General features: G+C 38.5%; 1 protein-coding gene across 1 annotated transcript in view; it reads left to right on the top strand.

Annotated features, from left to right (window-relative positions):
• The window catches only part of Cntnap5bl1 (contactin associated protein family member 5B like 1), a 985,855-nt gene that overhangs the window by 565,810 nt on the left and 403,948 nt on the right, over nt 1–16,097 (top strand). The window contains 1 exon segment of the mRNA NM_001329899.4: nt 6,926–7,032. Within this exon segment, the coding sequence (NP_001316828.2) occupies nt 6,926–7,032 (107 nt within the window).

The following is a 16,097-nucleotide window of genomic DNA, read 5'->3' as shown; positions in this document are numbered from 1 at the left end:
CCAATACTATCCAAATTATTCCACAATATTGAAACAGATGGAGCACTACCAAATTCCTTCTATGGAGCCACAGTTACTCTTATACCTAAACCACACAAAGACCCAACAAAGAAAGAGAACTTCAGACCAATTTCCCTTATGACTATCAATGCAAAAATACTCAATGAAATTCTGGCAAACCGAATCCAAGAGCATTTCAAAACAAGCATCCACCATGATCAAAAAGGCTTCATCCCAGGCATGCAAGGATGGTTTAGTATAAGGAAAACCAACAATGTGATCCATTATATAAATAAACTGAAAGAACAAAACCACATGATCATTTCATTAGATGCTGAGAAAGCATTTGACAAAATTCAACACCCCTTCATGATAAAAGTCCTGGTAAGAATAGGAATTCAAGGCCCATACCTAAACATAGTAAAAGCCATATACAGCAAACCAGTTGCTAACATTAAACTAAATGGAGAGAAACTTGAAGCAATCCCACTGAAATCAGGGACAAGATCAATCAGACAACAAGAGGGGATCATGGGGATACGCATTGCCAAAGAAGAAGTCAAAATAGCACTATTTGAAGATGATATGATAGTATATTTAAGTGATCCCAAAAGTTCTACCAGAGAGCTACTAAACCTGATAAACACTTTCATCAAAGTGGCTGGGTATAAAATTAACTCAAATAAATCAGTATCCTTCCTCTATACAAAAGAGAAACAAGCCAAAAAAAAAAAAGAAATTAGGGACTTGACACCCATCATAATAATCCCGAATAATATAAAATATTTCGGTGTGAGTTTAACCAAGCAAATAAAATATCTGTATGATAAGAACTTCAAGCTTCTGAAAAAAGAAATTGAAGAAGACCTCAGAAGATGGAAAGATCTCCCATTCTCATGGATTTGCAGGATTAATACAGTAAAAATGGCCATTTTCCCAAAAGTGATCTACAGATTCAATGCAATCCCATTCTCATGGATTTGCAGGATTAATATAGTAAAAATGGCCATTTTACCAAAAGTGATCTACAGATTCAATGCAATCCCCATCAAACTACAGATCCAATTCTTCAGAGTTAGACTGAACAATGTGCAAATTCATCTGGAACAACAAAAAACCCAGGATAGTTAAAACTATCCTCAACAATAAAGGACTTCTGGGGCAATCACTATTCCTGAACTCAAGCAGTATTACAGAGCAATAGTGATAAAAACTGCATGGTATTGATACAGAGACATACAGATAGACCGGTGGAATAGAATTGAAGACCCAGAAGTGAACCCACACACCTATGGTCACTTGACTTTTGACAAAGGGGCCAAAACCCTCCAATGGAAAAAAGATAACATTTTCAGCAAATGGTGCTGGTTCAACTGGAGGTCAGCATGTAGAAGAATGCAGATTGAACCATGCTTATCACCCTGTATAAAGCTCAAGTTGAAGTGGATCAAGGACCTCCACATCAAACAAGATACACTCAAACTAATTGAAGAAAAAGTGGGGAAGCATCCTGAACAAAACACCAATGGCTTATGCTCTAAGAGCAAGAATCGACATATGGGATCTCATACAACTGCAAAGCTTCTGTAAGGCAAAGGACACTGTTGTTAGTACAAAACGATAACCAACAGATTGGGAAAAGATCTTTACCAATCCTACAACTAATAGAGGGCTTACATCCAAAACATACAAAGAACTCAAGAAGTTAGACTACAGAGAGGCAAATAACCGTATTAAAATTGGGGTTCAGAGCTAAACAAAGAATTTACAGCTGAGGAATGCCAAATGGCTGAGAAACACCTAAAGAAATGTTCAACGTCTTTAGTCATAAGGGAAATGCAAATCAAAACAATCCTGAGAGTTCACTTCACACCAGTGAGAATGGCTAAGGTCAAAAACTCAGGTGACAGCAAATGCTGGTGAGGATGTGGAAAAGAGGAGCACTCCTCCATTGTTGGTGGGATTACAGACTGGTACAAACATTCTAGAAATCAGTCTGGAGGTTCCTCTGAAAATTGGACATTGAACTACCTGAGGACCCAAGTATACCCCTCTTTGGCATATACCCAAAAGATGCCCAAATATATAACAAAGACACATGCTACACTATGTTCACTGCAGCCTTATTTATAATAGCCAGAAGCTGGAAAGTACCCAGATACCCTTCAACAGAGGAACGGATACAGAAAATTTCGTATATCTACACAAAGGAATATTACTCAGCTATCAAAAACAATGACTTTATGAAATTTATACGCAAATGCATGGAACTGGAAAATAACATCCTGAGTAAAATAACCCAATCACAGAAAAACACACACGGTATGCACTTATTGATGCATGGATATTAACCCAAATGCTTCATTTACCCTACATGCTCAGAACACAGGAAACTCAAGATGGATGACCAAATGTGAATGTTTCACTCCTTTTTTAAAAGGGGAACAATAATATCCTTGGGAGGGAATAGAGAGGAATAGTATAGAACAGAAGCAGAAAAAAACGGCCATTCAGAGCCTGCCACATATGTGCCCCATACATATAAAGCCACCAAACTAGATAAGATTGATGAAGCAAAGAAGTGCAGGCTGACAGGAAATGGATGTATATCTCTCCTGAGAGACACAGCCAGAATACAGCAAATACATAGGTGTTTGCCGTCGTTAACCCGCTGAACTGAGAATGGGACCCCTGTTGAAGGAATCTTAGAAAGGACTGAAAGAGCTTGAAGGTGTAAAGATCCCCTATTAACAACAATGCCAAGCAACCAGAGCTTCCAGGGACTAAGCCACTACCCAAAGGCTATACATAGACTGACCCTAGACTCCAACTGCATATGTAGCAATGAATACCCTAGTAAGAGCACCAATGGAAGGGGAAGTCCTTGGTCCTGCCAAGACCAAACTCCCAGTGAACCTGATTGTTTTGGGGAGGGTGGTAATGGGGGAAGGATGAACACCCATAGAGAATGGGAGGAGGAGAGGTTAGGGGGATGTTGGCCTGAAAACCGGGAAGGGGAATAACAATTGAAATGTAAATAAGAAATACTCAAGTTTATAATGATAAAAATAAAAAGAAGAAATTGCGTGGACAAGAGGGCCAGGAGAATGAATGAAAATATGGAGCTAACAGAGGTGAGGGTGGGAGTTGGGGGGAGAACCTCTAGAAAGTCCCAGGGACCTGGAATGTCTCTCAGGACTCATTGTGGGTGATCCTTGCTGAAATGCTGTGCAGTGGGGAGATGGAACCTTAAGAGACTACCTCCAGTAGTTAGGCAGGGCTCCCAGTGGAGTGCTGGGGACACCAATCTACCTTCAAAAATTTGACCCAGAATTGTTCCTGTCAGAAAGAAATGCAGGAACAAAAATGGAGCAGAGACTGAAGGAATTACTAACCATTAATTGGTACAACTTGGGATCCATCCAATGTGCAGGCACCAAACCCTGACACTATTATTGATGCTATGTTTTGCTTGCAGACAGGAGCCTAGCATGGCTGTTCTCTGAGGGGCTCTACCAGCAGCTGACTGAAACAAATACAGATACTCACAGTCAACCATTGGACTGAGGTTGGAAACCCCTATGGAAGAGTGAGGGGAAGGATTAAAGGGACTGAATGGGAGGGCAACCCCATAGGAGCACCAACAGTATCAACTAACCTGGACCCCCTGGGAGTTACTAAGCCACTGAAAAAAGAGCATACACACGCAGGTCCAAGGGCCTCAGCACATATGTAGCACAGAACTGCCTGTCTGGCATTGGTAGGAGAGGATGCACCTAATCCTGTAGAGACCTAATGCCCCCGGGAAGGGGAATGGAGGGCCCTCACAGAGGTGAAGGGGAGGGGATAGGGTATTAAGAATTCTGGGAAAGGGAACTGGGAGGGGGACAACATTTGGGATGTAATAAATACATAATTAAAAAAATTCTATAACATCTCAACATTGGAAACAATATGGACCTATGTTGCTTGTACTATATTAAGTGTCAAGCGGCTGCTTATCCCTACCAAGGAAAGGTAAGATTACAGACTTATGTGTCCATGTCTTGACTTTTTATATGGGTTCTGGAACTCAACTTCAGTTTCTTATACTTGCACAGTCACTGACAGAACCATCTCATTGGCCCCAGTTTTAATTGGGAGAATACCTTTTGAGCTATCATATTTTTCTTTTGATGCTTATTGACATTTTCCTTCCATACCCAATGTTTTCTTTGAAATAATGGTCATCCACTTAAGCTCTTGTGCACTCTTGAGTTTACACAGAGGAAAGAAGTTATCTGGCAGCGTGTCTGGCATGTTCATCAAGTGAGAAACTAATTGTGTTAGCTTAGCTGGGCTTTTGGATAGTTAAGAAATTTGAAATATTTAAATTGAAAAACTCTGCACTGAGTAGCCACATCTGTCTAGAACATTGACAACATTTTGTAGAGGGGCTATTGCACACAATGTCAATGTCTGTGTATTCTCTTTTCATTACGTGTACATGTGAAGGTCACAGGTTGATACGGTGTATCTTCCTTCAATGTTTTCACCTTAAATCAAGAGTTGGGGTTTCTTATTTGACAAAAAAAGAGTGCATTTTGTTTTCTAGCTAGTAAGCTTATCCTAGAGTCTTCCTCTCTCTGCCTGCTGGGTACCAAATTCACAAGTGTGTTGTCCTGTCTTCCTGAAATATTGTATGGATGCCTGAGATACACAATCTATTCCTCATACCCATGTAGCCAGTGCTTTACCTACTGAAACATCTCTCTAATCCTATCATGACAATTTTATTGATAGCCTTATGGTTGTGACTACCAATATCTATACACAACGTTTGTTCCCTTTTATAACTATATGACATTGCCTTTCTGTATTTGATTCTAAAATAATTGGTTTGTGCCACTTGACAGAGCAAAGAAAAGAAACAGCAGTTAACATGAACTGAGTAACTAATCTGGAAATTGTGTTCACGAAATAGCCCTTTCAAATAAGCAAATTAGACTTATAAATCTGATTTGAACAATGTGTTTTGAAATGACCCTTTCTAGTCTCTGTGCGCTGGTTCTGAATACACAGTATTTTAAGAAGCCCTGCATGTTCTCACTTATTTTGCTCCTTGTTCTAGAAATATTAGACTTTTCAAATTCCCAAATATGTTGTTCATTCTGAGAATTACATTATTTGACCATAGACAAATGATTTTTCATTGCATTTTCAGTGTTAAATTGGGTTTAATTCTACTGCAAGATCTGTGGGAAACTTACTAAGAATGTGTTTAAAGGACCTGTAGCTTGCCAAAAACCTTTCATTCCGTATCTAACTGGACTTTAAAATACTGCAAAGAAAACATTATAGTGTGAATACTGTAAGAAAAATATGCCTGGTGTGTTTTTATAATGATAGAATTTTATAATTATGTATATATATGTATGTATATATACATATATGTGTGTACATGAGTGTGTATTCCTACATGCATGTTTTCATGTTGATGTACGTACAAATGAACTTGTGTGTACCTATGCGTATAGAGGCCTGGAGAAACCCTTAGGTGTTATTCTCAGGAACCATCCATTATATTTTTGAAAAAGGTTCTCTGACAGGTCTGTAACTCCACAAATACGCTAGACTAGATAGTCAATGAGTATAAGGGATTGGACTTTCTCTGCCTCTTTCACTCTGGCATTACAAGCATGCAAAATCACATATACAGATTCATGGTGATTGAGCTAAGACTCTCATATTTATAAGACAAATACTTTTCTGGTTAAGCTACTACTTCCAAGAATTATCAGGCTTTTTCTAGAGAACATTTAGCTCTTAATAATTCAAAGTATCAGAGTCTTAAATCTTGCCAATACAAGTGAGATATATTCTCCTGGAAAAATGTTGATTCATCTCAGAGACTTCAACAAACATTGAAAAGGGTACACAGCAGGTCTGGGGAAGAAAACAGGTCTTGGTGAAGAACATAATCTAAATGTACAAATGAATCAGGACTCCCCCTTTTTCATTCTACATGCTGCCAAATGTCAGGTTTCTTTTTGTGTTTTACATTCTTCATATTCTTGTAGTCATGACCATTACAGATGTTATGTCTATTGTATATAAATATACTATTTCATTGAATAAGCCACCAAAATTAGGCTGTAATTTCAGATCCCGGGAATCTAACACCGTTTTTTAGGCCTCTTCTAGTATAAGGTTCACATGGATATGGTATATCTACCATCATGTAGGCAAGCATTCATACCCACAATAGGATAAAAAAATCAATAAAAGGGGATGTTCAGAAGCAAGGCAATGACAGAATACCAAAGAAGAGAAGGGTCCTGGGTGAAGATGGCCAGAGGACTCTTACTCCACGGGGTGAGTGAAGGATGAGTGGAGGTGGATAGGAGGTGGAGATGTGAAATTCCTTACTTGGACTTTGGTGAATGGGCACTATACTGGTTTGGCATAACTAATGAAGGTCATTGGGTTATCTTTGACATTTTCTGAACAGGTAGAATTTCCTGGCATGTTAGTTGAGGAGGCATTAATCTTTAAACCATGTTCTGTTTCTCCATAAAGAAGCATAGACAGCAATATCCAGGAGTGCTTACTTTTTTCACTTTCTTTTAAAAGCCATGGTAAACTCCAATGTAAAGTTATAACCGTTCTGCACTTTGTGCCACAATAAATATACTTTTCTCTATAATATCCCCTTATCTATTCTGATCTCCTTGCAATATTATTTAAGCTTTTGCTGAAAGGTAGAATTCAATTCTGCGAGCTCTGCTACTCACCAGTGCAAGCACACCTGTATTGTCTTCATATCATTTAACTCTGACAGTTATAGGACTCTAGCAGATCCATTTCACATTGCTGTTCACAAAGTTTTGCTTGCCTCTCTGTTTCAAATAAATTGGCTTATTTGTTTTTCATTACCTCCCATTAGGTGTTTACCAAACTACTGTGAACATGGAGGACATTGTACCCAAACCTGGACTAGCTTCTACTGCAACTGCAGTGACACTGGTTACACAGGAGCCACCTGTCATAACTGTGAGTAAACACAGCATATGGGCACAATCCAGGAAGGCAGTTTTTGGTATGCTGGCTATTCATCATGGCATGGACATTGTTTATTCCTTTAGCATAAATTACCAAATAGGATACAATATCTCAAATACTGAAGAAGGCAAGGGAAAACATGGAGAAAAACATGGAATTTATGAGAACAGGGCAAACAAAATGAGGTCAGATATGTGCTAAAGTAAAAGATAAAAATGTTGCTGTACATATACATGGGAGTTGTGCAAGAAATGGCATTGTCTTGATGGCCTGAGTTGTCTTGATGTCTTGAGTTATACTACTTCAACAAGTGAATCATATGTATCACAGTCCAAGTGACAAGTGGCTTGCTGTGTGTCTTAGTTATTTTCCTGCTGCGATGATAAAAGCACTTTGAACAAAGCAGCTTAAGAAAGAAGTTTTATTTGTGTTTACAGTTCCAGAAGGATAAGATCCATCATAAAGGAGAAAGACATGGCAATAGGTAGTGAAGGCATGGTAGAAAGAACAGAAATCCTAACATAACTTTATGTCCATACTCGGGAAAGAGAGATTATATAGGAAATGGAATAAAGCTCTACAGCTTCAAGTCCTGGTTCCAGTTACCCATTTCTTTCAGTTACACCATCTAAAAGTTCTGAAACTTTTCCAAACAGCAGCACAAAGCAGAGACCAAGTGTTCAAACATAAACTTATGGGAAACTCTTCACATTCAAACTACAACATGGTTATACCACAAAGTCCCTCACATATTGGGAGACCTTCTTCCTCATTGTCTTCATTATGGCAGAGGTTTCTTCATCTGAATATTATTATAGACAATGGAAGGAAATAAATGAAGAAACTACATGATATTGATACAAGCTTGTGTTTTATTCAAAGGCTTCTACTGAAAATATGGAACAGTATGACTTCTACTTACTTTTTCATGGCCAGATACTTCCATATTGTCACCTCCAATGGAGGAAAACTATGCTAAAACCAAGAGAAGTGAGACTACAGAGCCAGAATACTGTCACTAAGTATTGATGACCACCTGTGAATGCTGGGCATTTTGCAAACATCAGATTGAAGGCCTGGGCTGATTTTGTCCAAGTTTCAGAAAGAAAACAGAAAGAAGGTAGATTCTTAGAGTAAGGGAGAAAGTGGATCCATGAGTGTAATGGTGTCCTGTGGAGAGACTTTGAAGAACTCATGAGCTAGAGTAGAACAGTGATGATAGAAAAAGTAAGAAGACAGGAAAACAGGACTGGACCGGGACATGTGGAAAGGAGATATATCCATTTTTCTGTGTTTAGAATAATTTTAATATTGCTCAGAGTTGAAAATAATTTTTCATATATATGAACTCCATTTTCTTTATACATTCCTCTGCTGGCAGAGTCCTGGGAAGGTTCCATGATTTAGCTACTGTGAAAGGTGCTGAAAACAGTACTGATGTGCAAGTGTATATGAGATACTGACTTGAAGTTCCTTGGGTAACGTCCCCACCGATGAGTCATGTGGTTTAGGTTTCTGGTTGGTCTAGTATTAAATTTTCCAGATATTTTCCCTCATTCATGAGTCCTAGATTGTATTAGATGCATTAAGTCATTCATTAAGGAGACAAGAAATTAGAAGTGAATCTGTCTGGGCAGGGAGTCATCAAAATGATGGGGGGCATGAAGAGGTTTGGAGCAGAATGATCAAAGATACATTTCATGGTCCACAGATGTGGATTATTTTTGTGGTACATGAGTAGGTGTATATGTATATTTGTGCATATGTATGCATATGTGCTCATTTTTACTTGTGTGAGTAGAGGCCAGAATGTTGAATTCAATTGTAAGTATCATCTTTGCTTAGTCTTTTTTCTGAGATGCAACCTCTCCTCTAGCCTGAAACTCACTGTTTTTGATGCATTGACTGAGGAGCAAGGCTACAGCATCAGTACTCTCTACCAGCTAGCTATGGGACTGCAGGCACACAGCACTATTTTTTAGTGTTTTCATGAGTACTTAGGACCAGATTTAGAATCTCATGCTTGTTCACTTCAATCACATACAATTGAGCCATCTTCTCACAACCATGAGTTGCATTATTCACATGATTTCTTTTCAAAAAATGGCACAGGATCAAAGGACATGCTCATTTAAAAGGTCTTACTCCAAGCTACTAAGTCTCTCAAAGTCTTAAGACAGTGTATACTTGACAGTTCTTTTCTATAACTTTATTTTCACTTTCCTGTTGGAATCACTTTATGGATAAAACTACCTACCATGACTTTCTGCTAAACAATTAAATATCAAACAGGAAGTTATTACTGCCACTCTAGGGGAGCATCAGTAAATAATACTTTTTGTTTAGTTTTGCTTTTAAGATGACTGGTATGACAGTAGAATGATTGTTCTTCATTTACTGACCAACTGCCTTGCATACATGATCATTAATATTTTTATTTGGTTAGACTCCAGAGTTCCCAGAAATGAGAATGAAAGGAAGTATTTCTTGTTGTTCCTTTGAACAGAGACTAAAATTAAGTTTTGCATCACTTCCTGGAATCAGAGAAGGATTCTCAATGCTTTATATTCTGACTAAACTAAGGAATGGCTCCAATGTGCCTATTTTCTTAGACCAGCCAAAGTCAATACATGCCTCGGTCACCACTAGCTGCAGAGATGAACTGACTTCTCCTTTTTTATTTTTATTTGTGTCATCATGCTTTTCTCCACACTCTAAAATCCATTTATTCATAAACCAATTGACATCTCTAATGGTAAGAGGTGATCATCAGGGTATGACTTAAAACCTCTGTGAACTGATCATCAAAATGCTTTCTTCTGGGGACAGTATCTTATACCTCTTTTTTAATTACTTTATAGCATTTTATCACCACTGCTTTGGTATGTGTCATACTTACGTGTTCTTTTAGAACTTATTTATCTGAGACATGAAAGATAGTTAGAAATGAGGGGGCAGGGGGTTACCGCAAATGCTGAGATGCACACATGTCACTGGTCACATGGGAGACTAGAGCAACCTTTGGGAAGTCATTTTTGCCTTTGACTTTACTGAGGCATAATGTTTCTGCTTTAATCCTGCCTAGACGAGGTTATACATTCCTGGCTCAGAAACTTCTGGAAATTCTTCTATCTCTGCTTCTGATTTTACTGCAAAATTGCTAAGATGTTAGATGTCTGCCTCCATATTCAGATTTTAATGTGGGTTTTAGGGATTTGAATTTGAATTATTAGGCTTGTGTGGAAAGTGTTTTACCTGTAAAGTTATATCCATGGTCCATATGCATTTCTTCTATTTTTTTTTTTTTATCTTTCTACAATACCAGAATTTTTTTTTTTTTTAGTACTAGTCCCTTTATTTACAAATAAAAGCCATCACACAGTTAGGAAATGATTCTACTATAGTGTCTCCAAAGAACATGCTTTCTACAGGAAAACTAGCCTTGCTTCTTCCATTTCAGTGAATAGCATATATTCCAGGAACACCACCACACATATCTAATTCAAACATTTGACTATTTACATGTGCAATGTAGATATTTCAAATATGCCTTTCAAGTCTTGTTCTTTTTTTTTTTTTCAAAATCCCTTTTGATAGAACTTTTTTTTCTTTTTTTTTCTTTTTTTTTTTTTATTAACTTGAGTATTTCTTATATACATTTCAAGTGTTATTCCCTTTCCCGGTTTCCGGACAAACATCACCCTCCCCCCTCCCCTTCCTTATGGGTGTTCCCCTCCCAAACCTCCCCCCATTGCCACCCTCCCCGCATAGTCTAGTTCACTGGGGGTTCAGTCTTAGCAGGACCCAGGGCTTCCCCTTCCACTGGTGCTCTTACTAGGATATTCATTGCTACCTATGGGGACAGAGTCCAGGGTCAGTCCATGTATAGTCTTTAGGTAGTGGCTTAGTCCCTGGAAGCTCTGGTTGCTTGACATTGTTGTACTTTTGGGGTCTCGAGCCCCTTCAAGCTCTTCCAGTTCTTTCTCTGATTCCTTCAACGGGGGACCTATTCTCAGTTCAGTGGTTTGCTGCTGGCATTCGCCTCTGTATTTGCTGTATTCTGGCTGTGTCTCTCAGGAGCGATCTACATCCGGCTCCTGTCGGTCTGCACTTCTTTGCTTCATCCATCTTGTCTAATTGGGTGGCTGTATATGTATGGGCCACCTGTGGGGCAGGCTCTGAATGGGTGTTCCTTCAGTCTCTGTTTTAATCTTTGCCTCTCCATTCCCTGCCAAGGGTATTCTTTTTCCTCATTTAAAGAAGGAGTGAAGCATTCACATTTTGATCATCCGTCTTGAGTTTCCTTTGTTCTAGGGATCTAGGGTATTTCAAGCATTTGGGCTAATAGCCACTTATCAATGAGTGCATACCATGTATGTCTTTCTGTGAGAGGGTTAGCTCACTCAGGATGATATTTTCCAGTTCCAACCATTTGCCTACGAATTTCATAAACTCGTTGTTTTTGATAGCTGAGTAATATTCCATTGTGCAGATGTACCACATTTTCTGTATCCATTCCTCTGTTGAAGGACATCTGGGTTCTTTCCAGTTTCTGGCTATTATAAATAAGGCTGCGATGAACATAGTGGAGCACGTGTCTCTTTTATATGTTGAGGCATCTTTTGGGTATATGCCCAAGAGAGGTATGGCTGGATCCTGAGGCAGTTCAATGTCCAAATTTCTGAGGAACCTCCAGACTGATTTCCAGAATGGTTTTACCAGTCTGCAATCCCACCAACAATGGAGGAGTGTTCCTCTTTCTCCACATCCTCGCCAGCATCTGCTGTCACCTGAGTTTTTGATCTTAGCCATTCTCACTGGTGTGAGGTGAAATCTCAGGGTTGTTTTGATTTGCATTTCCCTTATGACTAAAGATGTTGAACATTTCTTTAGGTGTTTCTCAACCATTCGGCAATCCTCAGCTGTGAATTCTTTGTTTAGCTCTGAACCCCATTTTTTAATAGGGTTATTTGTTTCCCTGCGGTCTAACTTCTTGAGTTCTTTGTATATTTTGGATATAAGGCCTCTATCTGTTATAGGATTGGTAAAGATCTTTTCCCAATCTGTTGGTTGCCGTTTTGTCCTAACCACAGTGTCCTTTGCCTTACAGAAGCTTTGCAGTTTTATGAGATCCCATTTGTCGATTCTTGATCTTAGAGCATAAGCCATTGGTGTTTTGTTCAGGAAATTTTTTCCAGTGCCCATGTGTTCCAGATGCTTCCCTAGTTTTTCTTCTATTAGTTTGAGTGTGTCTGCTTTGATGTGGAGGTCCTTGATCCACTTGGACTTAAGCTTTGTACAGGGTGATAAGCATGGATCAATCTGCATTCTTCTACATGTTGCCCTCCAGTTGAACCAGCACCATTTGCTGAAAATGCTATCTTTTTTCCATTGGATGGTTTTGGCTCCTTTGTCAAAAATCAAGTGACCATAGGTGTGTGGGTTCATTTCTGGGTCTTCAATTCTATTCCATTGGTCTATCTGTCTGTCTCTGTACCAATACCATGCAGTTTTTATCACTATTGCTCTGTAATACTGCTTGAGTTCAGGGATAGTGATTCCCCCTGAAGTCCTCTTATTGTTGAGGATAGCTTTAGCTATCCTGGGTTTTTTGTTATTCCAGATGAATTTGCAAATTGTTCTGTCTAACTCTTTGAAGAATTGGATTGGTATTTTGATGGGGATTGCATTGAATCTGTAGATTGCTTTTGGTAAAATGGCCATTTTTACTATATTAATCCTGCCAATCCATGAGCATGGGAGATCTTTCCATCTTCTGAGGTCTTCTTCAATTTCTTTCCTCAGTGTCTTGAAGTTCTTATTGTACAGATCTTTTACTTGCTTGGTTAAAGTCACACCGAGGTACTTTATATTATTTGGGTCTATTATGAAGGGTGTCGTTTCCCTAATTTCTTTCTCGGCTTGTTTCTCTTTTGTATAGAGGAAGGCAACTGATTTATTTGAGTTAATTTTATACCCACCCACTTTGCTGAAGTTGTTTATCAGCTTTAGTAGTTCTCTGGTGGAACATTTGGGATCGCTTAAATATAATATCATGTCGTCTGCAAATAGTGATATTTTGACCTCTTCTTTTCCGATCTCTATCCCCTTGATCTCCTTTTGTTGTCTGATTGCTCTGGCTAGAACTTCAAGAACTATATTGAATAAGTAGGGAGAGAGTGGGCAGCCTTGTCTAGTCCCTGATTTTAGTGGGATTGCTTCAAGTTTCTCTCCATTTAGTTTAATGTTAGCAACTGGTTTGCTGTATATGGCTTTTACTATGTTTAGGTATGGGCCTTGAATACCTATTCTTTCCAGGACTTTTATCATGAAGGGGTGTTGAATTTTGTCAAATGCTTTCTCAGCATCTAATGAAATGATCATGTGGTTCTGTTCTTTCAGTTTGTTTATATGATGGATCACGTTGATGGTTTTCCTTATATTAAACCATCCCTGCATGCCTGGGATGAAGCCTACTTGATCATGGTGGATGATTGTTTTGATGTGCTCTTGAATTCGGTTTGCCAGAATTTTATTGAGTATTTTTGCGTCAATATTCATAAGGGAAATTGGTCTGAAGTTCTCTTTCTTTGTTGGGTCTTTGTGTGGTTTAGGTATAAGAGTAATTGTGGCTTCATAGAAGGAATTCGGTAGGGCTCCATCTGTTTCAATTTTGTGTAATAGTTTGGATAATATTGGTATAAGGTCTTCTATGAAGGTTTGATGGAATTCTGCACTAAACCCGTCTGGACCTGGGCTCTTTTTGGTTGGGAGACCTTTAATGACTGCTTCTATTTCCTTAGGAGTCATGGGGTTGTTTAACTGGTTTATCTGTTCCTGATTTAACTTCGATACCTGGTATCTGTCTAGGAAATTGTCCATTTCCTGAAGATTTTCAAGTTTTGTTGAATATAGGTTTTTATAGTAAGATCTGATGATTTTTTGAATTTCCTCTGAATCTGTAGTTATGTCTCCCTTTTCATTTTTGATTTTGTTAATTTGGACGCACTCTCTGTGTCCTCTCGTTAGTCTGGCTAAGGGTTTATCTATCTTGTTGATTTTCTCAAAGAACCAACTTTTGGTTCTGTTGATTCTTTCTATGGTCCTTTTTGTTTCTACTTGGTTGATTTCAGCTCTGAGTTTGATTATTTCCTGCCTTCTACTCCTCCTGGGTGTATTTGCTTCTTTTTGTTCTAGAGCTTTTAGGTGTGCTGTCAAGCTGCTATCATATGCTCTTTCCTGTTTCTTTCTGCATGCACTCAGCGCTGTGAGTTTTCCTCTTAGCACAGCTTTCATTGTGTCCCATAAATTTGGGTATGTTGTACCTTCATTTTCATTAAATTCTAAAAAGTTTTTAATTTCTTTCTTTATTTCTTCCTTGACCAGGTTATCATTGAGTAGAGCATTGTTCAATTTCCATGTATATGTGGGCATTCTTCCCTTATTTTTATTGAAGACCAGTTTTAGGCCGTGGTGGTCCAATAGCACGCATGGGATTATTCTAAATTTCTGTACCTGTTGAGGCCCGTTTTTTGACCAATTATATGGTCAATTTTGGAGAAAGTACCATGAGGAGCTGAGAAGAAGGTATATCCTTTTGCTTTAGGATAGAATGTTCTATAAATATCTGTTAAGTCCATTTGGCTCATGACTTCTCTTAGTCTGTCGACATCACTGTTTAATTTCTGTTTCCATGATCTGTCCATTGATGAGAGTGGGGTGTTGAAATCTCCCACTAATATTGTGTGAGGTGCAATGTGTGTTTTGAGCTTTAGTAAGGTTTCTTTTACGTATGTAGGTGCCCTTGTTTTTGGGGCATAGATATTTAGGATTGAGAGTTCATCTTGGTGGATTTTTCCTTTGATGAATATGAAGTGTCCTTCCTTATCTTTCTTGATGACTTTTAGTTGGAAATTGATTTTATTTGATATTAGAATGGCTACTCCAGCTTGCTTCTTCTGACCATTTGCTTGGAAAGTTGTTTTCCAGCCTTTCACTCTGAGGTAGTGTCTGTCTTTGTCTCTGAGGTGTGTTTCCTGTAGGCAGCAGAATGCAGGGTCCTCGTTGCGTATCCAGTTTGTTAATCTATGTCTTTTTATTGGGAAGTTGAGGCCATTGATGTTGAGAGATATTAAGGAATAGTGATTATTGCTTCCCGTTATATTCATATTTGGATGTGAGGTTATGTTTATGTGCTTTCATTCTCTTTGTTTTGTTGCCAAGATGATTAGTTTCTTGCTTCTAGGGTATAGCTTGCCTCCTTTTGTTGGGCTTTACCCTTTATTATCCTTTTTAGTGCTGGACTTGTAGAAAGATATTGTGTAAATTTGGTTTTGTCATGGAATATCTTGGTTTCTCCATCTATGTTAATTGAGAGTTTGCAGGATACAGTAACCTGGGCTGGCATTTGTGTTCTCTTAGGGTCTGTATGACATCTGTCCAGGATCTTCTGGCCTTCATAGTTTCTGGCGAAAAGTCTGGTGTGATTCTGATAGGTCTGCCTTTATATGTTACTTGACCTTTTTCCCTTACTGCTTTTAATATTCTTTCTTTATTTTGTGCGTTTGGTGTTTTGAAAATTATGTGACGGGAGGTGTTTCTTTTCTGGTCCAATCTATTTGGAGTTCTGTAGGCTTCTTGTATGTCTATGGGTATCTCTTTTTTTAGGTTAGGGAAGTTTTCTTCTATGATTTTGTTGAAGATATTTACTGGTCCTTTGAGCTGGGAGTTTTCACTCTCTTCTATACCTATTATCCTTAGGTTTGATCTTCTCATTGAGTCCTGGATTTCCTGTATGTTTTGGACCAGTAGCTTTTTCCGCTTTACATTATCTTTGACAGTTGAGTCAATGATTTCTATGGAATCTTCTGCTCCCGAGATTCTCTCTTCCATCTCTTGAATTCTGTTGGTGAAGCTTGTATCTACAGCTCCTTGTCTTTTCTTTTGATTTTCTATGTCCAGGGTTGTTTCCATGTGTTCTTTCTTGATTGCTTCTATTTCCATTTTTAATTCCTTCAACTGTTTGATTGTGTTTTCCTGGAATTCTTTCAGGGATT

The sequence above is a fragment of the Rattus norvegicus genome, chromosome 13, assembly GCF_021556685.1.
Source record: "Rattus norvegicus strain SHRSP/BbbUtx chromosome 13, alternate assembly SHRSP_T2T, whole genome shotgun sequence".
Lineage (NCBI taxonomy): Eukaryota > Metazoa > Chordata > Mammalia > Rodentia > Muridae > Rattus > Rattus norvegicus.
The sequence above is the reverse complement of the archived record's forward strand: the minus strand, read 5'-3'. Positions and strand labels throughout refer to the sequence as shown.